The sequence below is a fragment of the Peromyscus eremicus genome, chromosome 7, assembly GCF_949786415.1.
Source record: "Peromyscus eremicus chromosome 7, PerEre_H2_v1, whole genome shotgun sequence".
In the NCBI taxonomy this organism is placed as follows: Eukaryota; Metazoa; Chordata; class Mammalia; order Rodentia; family Cricetidae; genus Peromyscus; species Peromyscus eremicus.
In genome coordinates, this window is record NC_081422.1 from 103,038,501 (window position 1) to 103,057,177 (window position 18,677).

The 18,677-nt window shown below is 45.3% G+C and overlaps 1 protein-coding gene across 4 annotated transcripts in view; it reads left to right on the forward strand.

Annotated features, from left to right (window-relative positions):
• Positions 1 to 7,315: 7,315 nt before the first annotated feature.
• The window catches only part of Prkar2a (protein kinase cAMP-dependent type II regulatory subunit alpha), a 69,779-nt gene continuing 58,417 nt past the window's right edge, over positions 7,316 to 18,677 (forward strand). For 2 of the 4 annotated variants that reach the window (XM_059268703.1, XM_059268704.1), the window contains exon 1: positions 17,909 to 18,088. In XM_059268703.1, the coding sequence (XP_059124686.1) occupies positions 17,938 to 18,088 (151 nt within the window). In that variant the 5' untranslated portion in view covers positions 17,909 to 17,937. Of the gene's footprint in view, positions 7,781 to 17,908; positions 18,089 to 18,677 lie in introns of those variants that run through there. The other 2 variants (XM_059268702.1, XM_059268701.1) reach the window with 2 other exon arrangements.

Below are 18,677 nucleotides of genomic sequence, written 5' to 3' on the forward strand. Positions count from 1 at the left end.
GGATTCTGTGAGTAGCTGAGGAGGATGACCTTGAACTTCTGATCCTTCTACCTTCCCTCACAGGTACTGAGATTACAAGTGTGCATCACCACAAGCAGTTTATGGGGTGCTGGGGACTGAACCCTGGACTTTATGCATGCTAGGCAGGCACTTTACCAACTTTGCTATATCCTTAGTCAAAAATAAAATTACTTTTTAAAAGAAATCTTTTTGAAAGATTTTTAATTACGTGTATATGTGTGTGTGTGTTTGTGTGTGGGTATGTGAACATGAGTACAGGTGCTTGAGGAGGCCAGAGGCATCAGATTTCCTGGAGCTGGAGTCCCAGCTGTCTGGTGTGGGTGCTGGGAATCAAACTCAGGTTCTCCTGGAAGAGCGCAAGTGCTCTTAACCAATAAACCATCTCTTCAGCCCCACCCTCACCCCTCTTTTGTGTTTATTGTTTGTTTGTTTTGTTTTGTTTTTTGTTTTTTTCCAAGACAGGGTTTCTCTGTGTAGCTTTGGAGCCTGTCCTAGAACTCTCTCTGTAGCCCAGGCTGGCCTAAAATGGAGATGGCCTGGCTCTGCCTCCCAAGTTCTGGGATTAAAGGTGTGCACCACCACTGCCCAGACTGTTTTTTATTTTTCTTTTTGAAACAGGATGTCTGTCATGTAGCTTAGGCTGGCATCAAACTCATTATGTAACTGAGGATAACCTTGAATTCCTGGTCCTCCTAAATGCTGGGATTATAGGTATGTATCTCTTACCTGGTTAAAAATAACATTTTGTCTGTGTGTGTTCACAAATGCATTTGTGTGAATGAGCATTTATATGTGTGTAGTATATGCACAAGAGTGTATGTGTGCAGGTACAGGCTGCTGAGGCCAGAGGAGAAGCTCAGTGTTCTGCGTTGACACAGTCTTTCACTGAACTGGAGCTAGGCTGAGGGCCAACCTGAGTAATCTTCTTCTCTCCACCCCCCTCACATGGCTAGGGTTACACATACACACATACATGATCATCTGAATTCAGATCCTCATGCTTGTTTTTTTTTTTTTGTTTGTTTTTTTTGTTTTTTTGAGACAGGGTTTTTCTGTGTAACAACCCTATGTTGTGGAACTAGCTCTATAGACTAGGCTGGCCTTGAACTCACAGAGATCCTTCTTCCTCAGCCCACTCGGATTAAAGGTGTGCACCACCACCACCACCACCACCACCACCACCACCACCACCACCACCACCACCACCAGCCAGATCCTCATGCTTGTACAGCAAGTGCTTTTACTTGCTGAGACATCTCTCCAGTCCTAAATAAGTTAGTTACCAAAAAAGGAAAAAGACAAAAATTGGGGGCATTTGCCTGAGAAGGTTAATTCAATTTTTTTTTTTTCTTTTTTGAGACAGGGTTTCTTTGTAAAAGTCCTGGCTGTCTTGGAACTAGCAAGTGGTGGTGGCACAGGTCTTTAATCCCAGCACTCAAAAGGCAGAGGCTGGCAGATCTCTGAGTTCGAGGCCAGCCTGGTCTACACAGTGAGTTCCAGGACAGACAGGGCAACACAGACAAACCCTGTTTCAAAACTAAAAAACAAAAGAAAGTAAAGTTGCGGTGAATTTATTACGGTGATGGAGAGTACAGACTTTAGATTTTAAGTGCGGATTTGAGAGAGGAGAGACACTTTGAAAAAGGAGAGCGACAGCCAGGACATGGGTGCAGGCTTTTCTTCAAAAGTCACCCAGGAGCACTTCTTAGTACTCCCCAGGAAATGAGCCTGTCCGGAAACCTCATCCCTAGACTGAAAGCTCCCGTTGGAGTATTTGCGTTTCAGCCAAAATGCCAGCCATTCTCATGGGGTAGGATCATTTTCCTCTGAAGATACTTCCCATTTGGAAATGGAGTGTTTTGCTTCCTTGATATTCTTGATGGGGGACATTATTTTATCCCTTTGCACTTTCATAGGATGTGAAGTCAAACAGGGAAGGCCCTGGAGGCACGTTTGTGAAAGGGACCGAGCAGATGGCAAGTGACACCCTCCCAGCCAGGGCTGGCTTTTATGATGTACTTTGAAATGCCACCTGTTCCTTATATATCTCTTCTTGACAGGAGTGTGGGGGAGGAGTGGGGAATTGGGCCCTCCCCGATGATTTATCTGTCACAGTCAAGTGGAAGCCAGACAGTGATTGATCAGGGATAGTGGCCTGGATCAGAAATTTAAAAAGTGTTGTAACTAGGCTAAGGGTGAGGGACAGGGCAGGTGGCCGCAGCAGTGGCCATTCAGAAGCACATCAGCACTATTTCTGATACAAGGGATGCATCTCCCTGCATTTTGTTTACTATAGCCTTTTGAGGCTAGAAGCACAATCTACCCCAAACACACAGACTAGTTTCTTTCTTTGAGTCCATCCCATTGTGTAACCTAGGCTGACCTTAAACTTGCTGTGTAGCCCAACCAGCTCTTGGATGAGTGATCCTCATGCTTTGGCCTCCCGAGTGCTGGGACGACAGAACATGGACCAGTGTACAAAGTTCTCTGCCTTTTTGTCTTCTTCATATTCTCTCATTTCTACCTTTCCTTCCTTCTTTTCTTCTTTTGTCAATTTTAGGGTAGTACAGGGTCTATCATTTCAGCTCTTCAGGAGGCTGAGGCAGAAGGATCACATGTTGAAGACCAGTTGTGATACAAAGTGAATTCAAGGCCAACCTGGGCAACTTCATTTGTGAGTCTATCTCAAAATAAAAGCATAAAAGGTCTGGGACTATAGCTCAGGAGTGCTTAAGAGATATGTGAGGCCCTAGCTTCAATTTCCTGTTTAAAAAAAAAAAAGCAATGCTAGTGATTAGATTACATGTCTGCCAGTGAACTGTACCCCCCCCCACTCCTCCCCTATTCTCCCAATTCTGTCCTCATTGAACTCAATATTTAATTAGATAGATTTTTTTTTTTTAACCTTCACTTTCAGATGTAGAAAGCCCAGCCAGGATAAAGTGATCTACAAAGACCATTAGCAAGTTGGTGACAGAGTAGGGACCCTGTGTCTAGGTGGCCTGAAGAAACTCTGTGATGGTATCAGAAGTCCTGGGGCTAACTTGACCCAGGCTGCTGGAGGCCTGTCTGTATTTCTGGGTCAAGGCCCAAGTACCTGGCCTGTGAGTCAAGCCAAGAGTGTCAAGTAGAGTCCTGATAGTCATTGAAAAGGCCCCAGGGCCTGTGCTCCCTGAGGGCTCCCTTTTCTGTTTTCTCTGAGATGGTAAGTACTTCGAGGTCCTGATCCTTCAGGCTTATGTATTGTAGTTCCCAGGGTTTTTCCTTGCCCTAAGGTATTTTGAAAGCAGACCAATGGTCTACTGCAGACACTGACACTCTCTTGGGACACAGTGTCCCAGCAAAGAAGGGGTTGGCTCACAGGTACAGAAACAGGTGGCCTGGGAATTAACTGCTCCCTGGAGCGTGGATGTTTGTTAAAATAGATCAGAACTCCTAGATCAAAGACTGTGGCCTCTTGGGGGAGGCCTTATGTAGACTCAAGGACAGATGGATACGGGCAAAGGAGAGCTCTCCTATATCACCTGCTAATCAGAGGCTCGGGAAGGCTTCTAAGGTAAAAAGTCAAAGTTGGTAGTAAGTGAACTGAGAGGAATGGGTCAGTAAGGGATTCCGTACAGATGTGCTCAGAAAACCAGCAGGTTCCAGTGAACAGGTAGGGACTGAGGGACTCAAAGAAGCTGAGTTGGGGATATGTTGGGCCACTTAGAGTGTTCTCAGGTATGCCCATGGCCCTTGGTGCAATCCTCAACACTCAATACACTGAGCGTGGTGACACACCTGTAACCCTAACTCTCTAGTGGAGGAGGCAGGGGAATCAAGAGTTTAAGGTCATCGGATGGCCTCTTAGTCAGGTGAGTGGGTTGTGTTTCCACTGGGGCTGAGTTCTCTTAGTAGGTAAGGGGTATGAGGGAAATAAGCTGAGACCCAGGCCAAGGGCCAGACTTGAAGGAATATTAGCTTATCTCTCTTCGGGGGTGGTGGTGGTTTTAAGTAGTAGACCTACTAAGAGTATCGGAAACTCACTGTTTTACTAGAAACAGCAGCTGGTACCCTGCCTGTTTGCTTTCACCAGACCCTCCCTGCTGTTGGGCTAAAGAGCATGTGTCCCACCTGTGCGAACTCTGCCTTGGCAATGGTAAACACCTCTGAGAATTAGCCTCATTGTATTCATGTCTATGTCTGTGGCTGGTGGCAGGGTTTGTGCAGGATGTTCATTACCTGAGGGGTTATGAGGAAGACAGCATGGGATGAGAGGGCCTCAGCCACTGAATTGCTCTTCGGAAGGTCTCTGCCTAGGCTTTTCCCACCCACTATTGTCATTTGCTCTTAGCAGCTGTTTGTCAGTATTGGCTGTGGTGGGTTTGGTTGCCATGGTAACAGTCAGTGGTGTAGCTGGACAGGCTTGAATGCAGGCAGGATGGATTCAGGACAAAGGTTGAAGATGCAGGGCTCAGGTCCTTGATGTTCTCTTTTGTTACAAGGCCTTTTAGTTAGCTTAAATGGGCATTCATGACAGCCCTCGCTCCTGTACTTACTATTAAAGGGTAAGGACGAGATAGACCCCTCCCTTTGAGGACCAAGTCGGGAGGGAGGTAGTCAAGTTGGACCTCAAGCTGTCTAACTTCACTGTGAGTCTGATACATGGAGGCAGATGAGGAGCAGCTGTAGGGTTTCTAACTTCTGTTTACTTCAGCCCTTGGAGGGTTTTGTTGGGTTTGGGTATTGAATGTAGGGCCTGGTTCTAAGTACAACCTCTCACTGAGTTACATCCTAGTCTCCTCTTTAAAACAACTGTTTTTAAATTCATGTGTGTACGTGTTTTGCCTCTATGCATTATGTGCACCGTGTGTGTCTGCAGAGGTCTGTGGCCTCTGGATCCCCTGGAACTGGAGTTATGAATAGTTGTGAGCCGCTATGTGGGTACTGGGAACCCAACCCAGATCCTGTACAAGAGCAACAAGGGCTCTTAACCACTGAGCCATCTCTCCAGTCCCAGCCTGCTCTTTTTCCTCCTTCCTTCCTTCCTTCCTTTTTTTTAAGATAAAGATCCCACCTGTGTTGCCTAGGCTGGCCTCAAACTCCTGTGCACAGAAGTGATTCTCCTGCCTCATTCTCCTGAGTAATGGGGACTGAAGGTTATGTGCCACTACACCAGGTTAGGGTGTCCTTTGATTGCTGTTTGCTGGATTGTTGGTGGATGCTTGAGCAATGCTGCGTCTGTGAACAAGTCAGGAAGGCCAGAGGCCGGTAGGGTGTCAGTGCACTAGGAGACCCTGTCCACACCCAGTCTGTCAACAGCCTTTCTCTCCTCTTTTGTAATTGGGGTCAGAGTCCTAACTCTTCATATGCCTGTGCCCCATTTAAAACATGTAAGATCTGATAATGTGAGAAAACCGGGACTTGGAGTTGTGAATTTACCTTTCCAAAAGGTTGGCTTGAAGAGGCAATTCCCTAGGTATTATGGTGCAGTGGGAGTCACACCTGGGTTTTCTGGGTATTAATGGCAAAGTCTGATCTTGGAAAACTTGTCAGGGTCAGTCTGTCCAAGAGCAGAAAAGACTTATCTCCACTGCTGGTCTTTGTTTGTTTGTTTGTTTGGCTGGGTTTTTTGTTTTTGTTTTTTTCTGAGATGGTCTCATGTAACCCAGGCTAGCTTGAACTCACCATGTAGCAGAGGCTGGCACTGACCTCTGATCTTGTTACCTCCATCTCCCAAGTGCTGGGATTACAAGCATTTATCTACCACCATGCCTGACTCCAGACTGCTTGTTTTTAATGAGACTTTCATGTCTGTGGTTAGAAGCATGGTTTTGAAGGACAGGATACCTGTTACGAGACTGTGAAGTCAGGAGAGCAGTTTCTGCTCATTCATTCATTCTTTCATTCATTCAGTCTTCACAAGTATGCAGTAAGCACCCAGCCAACACATTGGACACTGTGGCGTCCCCACCATTTAACATCCAAGACTTTCCTGTGGGGCTAAGGACATAGTCAGGGATGCACAGCTGTTTGTAATCACAGATCTACCTAGCCTAGGGCCTGGGCTGGCCCCTACACTGAGTAGTATCAGTGAGGTACTCCACTGTCAGTATAGGCAGCTCAGTTCACAGCAGCACTGAGGTCTTGGGTTTGTGCCAAGTCTGTGTGGGCGGAGCTAGTGAAGATCTTAATTAATACTGGGTAATTACCAGGTGGTGCTTAACCGTCTCAAATACCCTTCAGGTTTCCACATCTACAGCTAATCAGTTGCTGGCTGGTTCTAGCAGGGAGAGGGAGGACTTTATTCTCAGTGGGTCTTTGGCGAGCCCCGAGGTTGTGGCTGGATATCCCAGGAAGAATATCTTCTTTTGTTCTATTTACGTTTGGTGACAGGAGGAAGCAAGTTGGGTAATAGCCTGGCCTCTCCAATTCACCTTTGCCCTCTTCCCAGAGGCAAAAGACACACAACAGGACCTGCGGTCTGCTGAGCTTCATCAGATCATGTGACCCAGTGCCCAGGCTTGCGAGTGGGGAGGAAAGAGGTGCAGTCTAGACCTGAAGAACAGGTGGAAGTGTCCAAAAGAGGAACAAGGCCAAAGGTCTGTCCTGCTCCAGGCCTTGTTCCCTTTTCTCATTGTCCGGCCACATTTGCCTGAGCTCTCTCTCTCTCAGGGTTACTTCTCTGCCCGAGGCTTCCAAATGACTATCTCACTGAAACTTTTACTTCCTACAAAGCCTTTCCCTTTTGACAACTCATGACTTCATACTAGAATCCCTAGGGCCTTGTATTCAGTTGCACACTGTTCTACCTGTCAGTCAAGGTGTTACCGACTTGACCAGGTCTTTGTTCTTGCAGTACTGTGTTATTAGACGACTTTCCTCCAGATCTTCCTCTGGGCGAGTCAGTTCAGCATTAACGTCATTCCTTAGAGTGAACCCTCTGGTCGTCCATTAGAGCAGGAATCAAGGTGAGGTGGTCCTGTGTCACATCAGTGTCCCTAGCGCTCAGCTGAGAGGCTCTCAAGTGAAAGCCTAAGTGAAAGGTCTTTGTGACCAGGCAAGACGCACTAACCAGCCCGCCTCGCAGCTGGGCCACTCTTTGCTCATGTCTGGGGCCTCCCGCACCTTGACCATGGACTGCTCCAAGAGCGGGCAGCTCAGCGGCGCACGCGCACTGTGGGCCAGCTCTCGGCGGGGACGCGCACGCCCGCGGCCGCGTGCGTCACAACCCGGGCGCCTGCCGCGCCCGTCCAGCTCGCCAGCCCGTCGGTCCCCGCGGCGGCGGCGGCGGCGGCGGCGGCGGCCGGGTGACAGCAGCGGCGGCGCCAGGCTGGCTTGGTAGCGGAAGGGTCGCGCGGCCCGCACAACAAACGCAGACCCGGCCGCAACAAGGCGCGACGCGAGGAAGGCCGAGGCGGGCCGCGCGGGAGACCGCGGGCGCCGAGTGACAGGCCGGCGTGAGGGAGTGCGCAGGTTACGGCCGCCGGCGGCCCCGACCCGCCGGTCCCCTCGGCCGTCGCCGGCATGAGCCACATCCAGATCCCGCCGGGGCTCACGGAGCTGCTGCAGGGCTACACTGTGGAGGTGCTGCGGCAGCAGCCGCCCGACCTCGTCGACTTCGCGGTGGAGTACTTCACACGCCTGCGCGAGGCCCGCGCCCAGGATTCAGACACGCTCATCGCCACCCCGACGACCTTTCACACGCAAGAGTCCAGCGCGGTCGCCGTCGAGGAGGACGAGGAGAGTGACTCCGACTCGGACGAACTGGACCTGGCAGGTAGGCGGGCGGGGCAAGGCCGAGGTGCTTGGTGGGCACCGAGCGAAGGGTCGAGGGAGGGACCCGAGGGCCGACCAGCGGTGCTGAGGGCCGGGTGCCCCGCCTTGCCCTGGGCCGAGACCCGAGAGCTCTCCAGCCGAGCTGCTTGGGTTTCCCGGCGTGTGCCGATTCCAAATTGAGCTCCGCGGTTCTCTGAGCCGGAGCGTTCACAGAGAGTGATTTGTCAGATTCAGCCTTGAATGAAGCGTGCGCGTTCTTTGGTCGGCGTGGTGGCGCGGAGCTTAAGTCGGTCCCGCCAGAAGCTCTTTGCCTTTTGCTTTAGACCTCAGAGCCTGCTTCCTTTCCGAAGGCTAGAGCATCCGCACTCGGCAACTCGTCCTGAATAAGCAGGATGATAACTTTATTTGCAAAGATTTCGATTTCGGAAGAGTTACTGCTGAAAACTATTTTTTTGAGTACTAGGTCAGTAGCCTTGATTGAACAGGAACTCAGTAGGTTCAGGCTGCCTCGAACTTGTGACTATCTTCCTGCCTCTGCCTCGATGAAAACCTTTCACTCTGAATGCTGTCACTCACACTCAACAGTTGAACCTCTCTCCCAATGCTGTTACATTCAACAGTTGTCAATATTTTTCACCTTTCCCCCTCTCCCTTTGCGTAAGTATTTGGAGGAAATTTCCGTTAGGTCATTTCATACCTGATTGGTTAATTATGCATTTCTTTTTCTTAAAATGTAATTGCTTAAAAATTTGGAAATTTAAACTTTAAAATTTCTGTGTGGGTTGAAACAATTGAATAAAATTGGTGAGCATAATCAACACCTTGATTGGTGTGTTGGTTGCAGGAAAGTGTACAAGTAGCATTCTGTTCATTTGATTTAAGTAAGGATGTCAAGGAGCAATTTCATTTCCTTGGTTGCTTCTACTTATGCTTTGTTAACTTAATAGAGTTAGCGTGCTTTTTAATTTTTTAAAATGTATTTTAATTAATTACTTTTTTTTTTTTGAAACAAGGGCTTAGTATGTAGTCTTAGATGGCTGCAACTAATTATGTAGACCAAGTTGGCCTTGACCTCATGAAATCTACCTGCCTTTGTCTCCTGAGTGGTGCTGGGATTAAAAATATGCATCCCAATGCCCAGCACCTTTTGATTATGTGTTAGTGTGTACGCCGCATGTGTATATTTGCTGTATTTGGGTGCTCTCAGAGGTCAGAAGAGTACATCAGATCCTCTGGAGCTGGAGTTACAAATAGTTGTGAGCTGTCTGATGTGGTTACAGAAAATGCACTCAGGTCTTTGCAAGAGGAGCAAGCATTCTTGACTGCCAAGGCAGTTCCTAACCACTTGGCCTCCTTTTGAACAAAACAAACATGTTGAGAGACTGTTTTGAGCTTTATATTATTAGATCACATTAGAAAATACAGACTAGCTGGGCGGTGATGATGGCACATGCCTTTAATTCAAGCACTGGGGAGGCAGAGGTAGATGGTCTCTGTGAGTTCAAGGCCAGCCTGGTGTACAGAGCGAGATCCAGGATAGTCAGGGCTACACAGAGAAACCCTGTCTCAAAAAAAAGAAAGAAAATACAGACTAGTTTTGAGTGGTCTAGCCAGATGTTCAAGTAACAGCTGGCAGGGAAATGGTCATTGTTGTAGGAGCTATAAACTTCGCAGTGCATTGCTATTCTGTGTTTACCTTGACTTAGTGCATATAATATGCCTTCTGAAGAAATTAGAAATTATTCTCCACATCCACAGGTTTGCTCTGTGGTCATGGTAAAGTTGTCAAACCAGTTTAAGTTGTCTTAGAAATGAAGACAATGATAACCATCTTTTGGAGATAAATTTTTTTTTTTTTTTTTTTTTTTTTTTGGTTTTCGAGACATGGTTTCTGTGTTGCTCTGGCTATCCAGGAACTCACTCTTAGATTAGGCTGGCCTTGAACTCCACAGAGATCCACTTGCCTCTACCTCCTGCCCACCATGCCCGGTTTACTAGGATGGTTATTAATGAAAAATAGAACACCATAAAAACCAAAACAAGGGGCCTGGAGAGATGGCTCAGAGGTTAAGAACACTGGCTGTACTTCCAGAGGTCCTGAGTTCAATTTTCAGCAACCACATGGTGGCTCAAAACCACCTAATGAGATCTGGCTCCCTCTTCTGGCCTGCAGGCAGAACACTGGATACATAATAAATAAATAAATCTTAAAACAAAACAAAACAAAACAAAGGCTGTGAAGAAGTTGAAACCCCAAATGGGACTGTGAAATGTCTAGCCTGAATGGAAGTCATTTTAGTAGGTCCTCAGCAAGTTAAACATAGAATTACTCTAGTGTGGATATGTAGCCAAAAGATCTGAAAGTGGTGGCCACATGCTTGTATAACTGTTCATTGTAGTGTTATTCACAGCAGTGAAAAGGCAAATGGCTGAAGTGTCCACAAATAAAACAGTATGTATACAAACACACACAATGGAATATTATTTAATCTTAAAAGGAAATGGAATTCTGATGCAGGCTACCAATGTGGATGATGTTACAATGTTGAAAACACACTGAATGAAGGTGGACATAGTGACTCATTCCTGTCTCAAAAAACCAAAGTAAAAAAACATGCTGATTGAAGTGAGCCACATATAGAAGGACAAATACAGGATTTCACTTATAGAAGGTACCTAGAAGGTGCGTGTGTTTGCATGTATGTGTATGCACATATGTGTGCCCTTCCCCTGGAGCTGCAGTTACATACAAGTGGTTGTGAGCAACCATGTGGGTGCTGGGTATTGAACTCTTCCTCTGGAAGAGCAGCCTGTGGCCTTGTGCACTGAGCCATACCCCTCCCTTCAGAGTACTATAATTAGTGGGTGCAGGACTTATGCTTGGAATAATAAAATTCTGGAGTTGGATGGTGTTGATGGTTATCATTAAATCTAGCTCTTGGCCCCTTTTTTGAGTTTTGCTATGTCGCCTAGATTGTTTGCAAACTCCTAAGTTCAAGTGACCCTCCCTCCTGAGCCGCCTTTGACTGTCGAAGTCGGTAGTCTTCTGTTTCTGGTTACCATTACACTGTTTGGATTTGCCACATTGTATCATCAGTTCTGGTCACTTAGGTGTTTCTACTTTGAAGTAGAGTGAATGTGCCGCTCTAACTCTGGTACATGTTTACCCTTGTGGCTGTATATTTTCATTTCTCTTGAGTATGTAACCAGAAATACCAAACCCTTCCTCCCTTTTTGACAGGGTTTGGCAACTGAGCTCAGGCCTGAACTTTTTGTCCTCCTGTCTCAGCCTCTCTAGTGCTGAGATTGAAGACTTGTACCACCACTCTAGACCCAGGCTCCTTTTTTCTTTTTCTTTCTTTAAGTAACTCAAACGTAGATTATAGGAAATAGACTTATTAAGGAAAAATGAACAGGAACTACTTTGAGTGAGAAAGGCTTCAAGGGAGAAATACCGCCAAACTATTTTTTTTTTTTTTTTCTGAGATGGGTCTCACTGTGTAACCTTGGCTGGCCCGCAAGCCAAGGTTATTTATGTAGACCAGGCTATCCTTGAACTCACTGAGATATGCCCACCCCCACCCTCATAGTGGAACAGACTAAAGTGTTTACCATTTTACATTCCAACCCCAAGTGTGTTGAGGGTCTTAATTCCTCCATATCCATCATGGTTCTGATTTGCATTTCCCTAATAATGGCTAATAATGCTTGCTGAGCACCTTCCTGTATACTGTTGGTCATTTGTGTAGGTCTGGAGGATTATTTTATTTTAATTTTTGGGTTAAAAGCCAGGTATGGTGGCACATGCTCTTAATACCAACACAGGCAGAGGTAGGTAGATCTTGGTGAGCTTGAGCCCAGCCTGGCCTACAGAGTGAGTTCCACCACAGCCAGGGCTATGTAGAGACTGTCTAAAAAGAACAACAAATTAAATTAAAAAAAAATTAAATTTGGGGGTACTAGGAATTGTTTATATTACAGTGGTTACAATCCTCTATCAGATGTATGATTCACTGGGATATCTCCCCTTTAATGGTAGGGCTTAAACTCCAAACATTATACCTGCCGACACAGACTATATCACTACTATATCCCCAGCTCCTGATACTGTGGAGGTCAGAGGATACCTTGTGTAAGTAGGTTCTCTCTTTCCATCTTGTGGGTACCAGGGATCAAACTCAGATTGTCAGGCTTGGCAGCAAGTGAGTTTACCCACTGAATGAGAGCATTCTGATAGCTCTTATGACATTTATTTATTTGTTTGTTTGATTTTTTAAATGACTTATTTATTTTTATTTTATGTGCATTGGTGTTTTGCCTACACATCTCTCTGTGTGAGGGTGTCAAATCCCCTAGAACATGAGTTACAGACAGTTGTGAGCTGTCATGTGGGTGCTGGGAATTGAACTTGGGTCCTCTGGAGGAGTAGCCAGTGCTCTTAACCACTAAGCCATCTCTCCAGCCCCTCATTCATTTATTTTTAATGTATATGTGTATGTGCTCACATGTGTGTATTCATGTGTATGCTATGGCTGGCCTGTGGAGGTCAGGGGACAACTTTTTGGAGTCAGTTCTCTCTTCCCACCAAATGGATCTAATGGGTTGAACCCAGGTCTTCATGCTTGGTCGAAAGTGCAGAGAAGCCAACAGAGATGATGAACACTTGTTATCCCAGCACTCAAGGCAAGATTGTGCTGTGGGATGGTCTGTATGGCAAATGTATTGCTGATTGGTCAATAAATAAATCACTGATTGGCCAGTGGCCAGCCAGGAAGTATAGGCGGGACAAGGAGGAGAATAAAGCTGGGAAGTGGAAGGCTGAGAGAGAGACACTGCCAGTCGCCACGATGACAAACAGCATGTGAAGATGCTGGTAAGCCACGAGCCATGTGGCAAGGTATAAATTTATAGAAATGGATTAATTTAAGCTGTAAGAACAGTTAGCAAGAAGCCTGCCACGGCCATACAGTTTGTAACCAATATAAGTGTCTGTGTTTACTTGGTCGGGTCTGAGAGGCTGTGGGACTAGCAGGTGAGAGAGATTTGTCCTGACTGTGGGCCAGGCAGGAAAACTCTAGCTACAAGACTGTGAGTTTATAGTCAACCTGGCTAACCTGGCTACATAGATAGACTCTCTTTTATGTATGTATATATACATACATATATATATAAATATATTTGTGCATATAAATATATGTGTGTGTGTGTATATATATATATATATATATATATATATATATATATATATATGTAATTCAAGCAATTGGATATCCTTTTGCAAAAACATCTCACCTTACGTGAAAAATAGCTCAAAATGTGTTGAAGACCTGGATGCAATATCTGAAACTATAACTCTTAGGAAAAAATAGAAGGGCTAATCAACCCCCTTCCCCATATTGTTTTGTTTTTGAGAGAGGGTCTCATATAAGCCCTGGCTGGCCTTCAATTTACTGTATAGCCAAAGATGACCTTGAAGTTGGGGTCCTTCTGCCCCTACTTCCTGAGTGCTTAGATTACAGGTGTGAGCCACTACACCTGGTTTTCCACTCTTTTGTTAGTCTTGTGGGTTCTTTGGGGGCAGATTATTGAGGCTTCAGGTTTGTTGACTCCATGACCATTAATAACTATGTGATTTGTCTTCCTGTTTTCAGACCAAGTGTTAAATGCTTAGTGTCACTGCTTATAAAACAGAAATATTGCCTGCTTGGCAATATGCCAGGGTTCTTGTGGTTAGAATGATTCTGAGTTTGGTTACCTTCAGTGCACACTAGATTTTCAAATTGGCTTGTAGGCTGGATGTGGTGATGTACACTTGTAATCACAGCCCTTGGGAGGCAGAAGCAAAGGGTTTCATAAATTTGAGGGCAGTCAGGTCAACATAGCAAGTTCTAAGGCCATCTGAGGCTGCATAATAAGACCCTGTCCCAAAAGAGAGAGAGAGAAGAGATGGAATTTAGTAAAATGAATGAACATACTTGTCTTTTCTTAAAAAAACATTTATTTTTATTATTTTTAATTATGTTCCTGTATGTGCCTGTGTATGATTATATGCATATGAGTGCAGGTGCCCACCGAGGCCAGAGGCATTGGATCTCCCTGGAGCTGGAGCTGGAGTTGTAGTTGCTTGTGAGTCCCCTGATGTCGGTGGGTGCTAGGAACTGAACTCCTCCTACAAGAGCAGAGCATGCTCTTAACTGCTGTGCATCTCTCCCGCTTGGTCTTGGCTATGTTTGTAAAGATCTGTCATTATGTTGTCCAGGCTGGCTGACGGAAAGCTCCAGAGCTTCCTGCATCAGCCTGCTTAGCTGAGCCTCCAACTTCCAGTTTTCTTAATGATTTTCTCTCTCTCTCTCTCTCTCTCTCTCTCTCTCTCTCTCTCTCTGTGTGTGTGTGTGTGTGTGTGTGTGCCTGCCTGTCTGTCTGTCTGTCTGTACATGTGGAAGACAGAGCTCAACCTCTTGTTATTCCTTAGGAGCTGTCCACTGTGTTGTTTTTTTTTTTTTTAAAACAAGGCTTCTTACTAGCCTAGAGCTCACATATATGGTAGTCTGTGAGGCCAGCAAGCTCCAGAGATCCGTCTGTCCCTGTCTTTTCAATGCTACAGCTACAAGTGCTTAACACCAGGCCTGACTTTTCTACATAGGTTCTGGTGATTGAATGCAGGTCCTCATGCTACACAGCAACTACAGCAAGTGTTTTATCTGAGGAGCTCGAGGATCTCATCTAGTCCTTAAACTTACTAGGTAGGTGAGGAGGACCTTGAACTCCTGATCTTCCTGCCTCCACCTCCCAAAAGCCTGGAATATGGGTGTATTCTACTATTCCTGGTTATACAGTCTTGGGCATCCAGTGCTAGGTGTCATTCATGCTAGGCAAGCCCTCTACCCACTGAGCTACATTCTCAGCCCTTCTTAATGTTTTGCCCTCTCTCTTTCTCTCATAAGGTATGTTCACAGACACACACTCTTATTTTTCTTTCAAAGAGAATTCTGCTTTTGAAATTCAAAATTTTCTTCATGGTTATAGATGTGTTCAATGTTCTTGAGCCCTTGGATCAAGATATATGATCCAAGATCATATATCTTGATTTATGATATATATCAAGATTTATGATATAAAGATTACTCAGATCAAGGGCTTGGCCCCAGAAAAATTAGCTATGAGAGTTGATTTTTTTAGACAGCCTTAATGTCCCACCACCATTACCACACTCTCTTCTTCGTTGTTGCTTTTTGTTTTTGTTTTTGTTTTTGTTTTTGTTTTTGTTTTTCGAGACAGGGTTTCTCTGTGTAGCTTTGTGCCTCTCCTGGAACTCACTTGGTAGCCCAGGCTGGCCTCGAACTCACAGAGATTCGCCTGGCTCTGCCTCCCGAGTGCTGGGATTAAAGGCGTGTGCCACCACCGCCCGGCTTTTTTTTTTTTTTTTTTTTTTTTAGCATCTATCTTTATATAGTTCAGGCTGCCCTGGAATGAGCTCCGTATGTAACTCAGGCTGGCCTCCATCTCATGACCACAATGCTTCAGCCAGCATGCTGGAATAACAAGTGTGTGCTACCAAGTCTAGGTTAGGTAGTCTAATTCTGGGTAGAACAAAGGAATTGAAGTCAGTAATGAGTCAGTTATTGACAACCCAATAAAAAACTCTAAACATAAATTTTTCTGGTTCTTCCTTGGTGATGAACACATTGTTGTGCCAGGAGGGTGATGTGCCCTGACTCTGTGCAGAAAGGGTAGAGAAGCTTGTGTTTGAGACCTTCCCAGTTCTAGTGTGTGTCCCTTCATTTGGCTAGTCTTGACTTGGATTCTTTACTAAAAGAAAGCGAAACATCCTAATTATAAAGTCAGCACTGTTTTTAGTTCTTTGTGACTATCAGTCCTTGAGGGATCCAGGAAACCTCTGAATTTATGTCTAGCTGAAATACATTTCAGTGGCCTGGTGACCACCATGGTACAAAGCTACTTAAGGGAGGAAGGGTCTGTTGGCTCACAGTCTGAGGGTACAGCCCATCATCATGGTGAAGGCAGGGGTCACACTGTCCCTAGTCAGCAGGAATAGAAGAATGCTGGTGCTCATTTGGGTCCCTCCTTTTTCTTTCTTTAGTCACTTTGGAGCCCTAGTCTATTTACTCTTCCACCTCTGTTTAGAGTAAGTCTCTTCTCCTTACTTAAACCCCTCTGGAGTTGTCTTCTAGGTCATTCCAGTCAGGTTGACAGTGAAATTCACCATCATGATACCTTTGAGTTTGAAGCTAACACTGGTTAGGTAGCCTTGGATTGTATTGAGGTATACTGGGGTTGTTTTCAGTGCTGGGTATTGAACTCAGGACCTCAAGTGTGCCAGCCAATGCCATACCACCAAATTATATTCCCAGCCCTTAGTTTGTGTGTATGTTCTATAATGGTTTATGTATATGAGTGTTTAGCCTACTTACATGTCTTTGTACAACATTCATGCAGTGCCCAAGGAGACCAAAAGGGCATCAGAACCCCTGGAACTGAAGTTATAGAAGGTTATGAGCTGCCATATGGGTGTTGGGAATCAAATCTGTGTCTTCTGCAAGAGCAACAAGTGCTCTTAACTGCTGAGCCATCTCTCCAATCCCTATAGTAATTAGGGATTATTAAATTGGAGTCCAGATGTGAGCCAAGAGGATAGATAGTACCAGAGAACAGTATTCATAGCCTTTGGTCCATTCTAGTTAGAGTAACCTGAATTCATTCATTCATTCATTCATTCATTCATTCAGGGGAGAGAGGTTGTTGGTTTTGTTTTGTTTTGAAACCTGAGTCTCATGTATCCTAAGCTAGCACTGAATTCTTGATCTTCTTGCTTCTGCCTCCCAAGCACTGGGATTATAGGCATGTGCTACTACACACAGCTGTTTAATTTGTTTGTTTGTTTGGGGTGTGTGTGTGTGTGCATTTTCTTTTTTGAGACAAGGATTCACTAATAATTTAGCAATACAAAGCCCCAGTTATTACCAATAGCTCTGGCCATCTTGGAACTTTCTATGTAGACCAGGCTAGCCTCTAACTCACAGAGATTCATCTGCTTCTGCCTTCTGACAGCTGGCATTAAAAGTGCATGCCACCATGTATCTGTTCAGGGTTTTAATTTTTTTTTTTTTAACCTGCTGAACCATCTTACTAGCTCTCCACTTTTCTTTTTTATTTTTATTTTATTTTATTTTTTTTTTTGGTTTTTCGAGACAGGGTTTCTCTGTGTAGCTTTGTGCCTCTCCTGGAACTCACTTGGTAGCCCAGGCTGGCCTCGAACTCACAGAGATCCGCCTGGCTCTGCCTCCCGAGTGCTGGGATTAAAGGCGTGCGCCACCACCACCCGGCCCCACTTTTCTTTTTTAAAATTACACGGGCAATGTTGTGTCTGGTTGACATCAAATGGATATGATATGGGGCAAAATACCAGTTCTCTGAAAAGATCTCCTCTTCCATTAGTGGAGTGTTAAGTCAGTTCTTTTTATATTCCACTACGTTATTTTGTTCAACTAAAAAAAAAAAAATCCTTTTTTTTTTTTTTTTTTTTTCTTTTCTCGAGACAGGGTTTCTCTGTGTAGCTTTGGATCCTGTCCTGGAACTTGCTGTGTAGACCAAGCTGGCCTCGAACTCACAGAGATCCGCCTGCCTCTGCTTCCCGAGTGCTGGGGTTAAAAGCTTGAGCCACCACCGCCCGGCTAAAAAATCTTTATAAACCATGTTCACTTGTCATTTATCATCATAAAAGGAAGAAAATTTTGTACCTTTTTTTGGGGGGGACATAGCTGTTACATGTAGGGCAATTTGTTCCTGAGTTGGGGTAAATTTCTCTGAAAATGAGCCCTAGTTTTCTCTTCCAATCAAACCTCTTTACATAAACTTGTTTAAAATTTTTTTAAAAAGTAGTGTTTTGTTTTTTGACTTTAAGTTTTTTATTTAAGCTACTCCTCCCACAAGGAAAAGGATACAAAATAGTTATGATGGTCATCATTTGATATAAAACAAACAAAACCCACGAGTGTCCCATACACTTTTCCGGCCCACATGCAGAGTAATGGTACAAACCAGTGCTGTGGCCCTGTTGCCTAGGTGATGGTCCAGGTTCCCTGATTTGTCCTCATATCCGGTTAGAAACGGATTTACCTGAGGGTTATCGAAGAGGGAATGATTATCATTTCCCCAGAGAAAGGGCTTGGTCCTGTTGTGGAGATGGGTGTTGGCGATGAACTTGGATCTTTCAAACCCTCCATGGTGGTGCAACTTCAGGAAAACTTTGAGCGCACTCACTCCCACCCCACTGGGCACCGTGATGTAGGTGAGGACATTGAACAGGCAAGCTGAGGTTCCCGGCTGTGGGCGCCATTCCACGTGGACCACTCCACCCTGGGCGGAACCGGCCTAACAGCCCAGAAACCTGGGACGCAAATACTGCCACCGCCATCTTGGACATAGGCCTTTGTTGTTTTTGGTTTTGTTTTGTTTTGAAACAGGGTCTCCTGCGGCCCATTTACAAACTTGAAGAGTATAGTGTTCTTACAGACTAAGGGTTAGCTTGCCCACCTAAACCATGGGTTCCATGCCCTGCATTCTGCCTCACCAAAAAAGTCTCCAAAAAGCCTCAACATCCCAAAGTGCTCTTTTTTTTTAAGCAGCTCAAAGCCCCACTTATTACTATCCTCACTTCAAGTGTGCTTGAGTAGGAAAGGATCAGTAAAAGACTTGATTAGGAGGGCAGGGGAGAGGGCAGTGACACACAATTTTAAGTCACATGATAGCAATCTCAGAGTCATAATTTTAACAGTGGGATTAAAAAACAGTTTAAACCTGTGGCCGTGGCTGACTCCTTTAATCCCAGCACTTGGGAGGCAGAGGCAGGTAGATCTCTGTGAGTCTGAGGCTAGCCT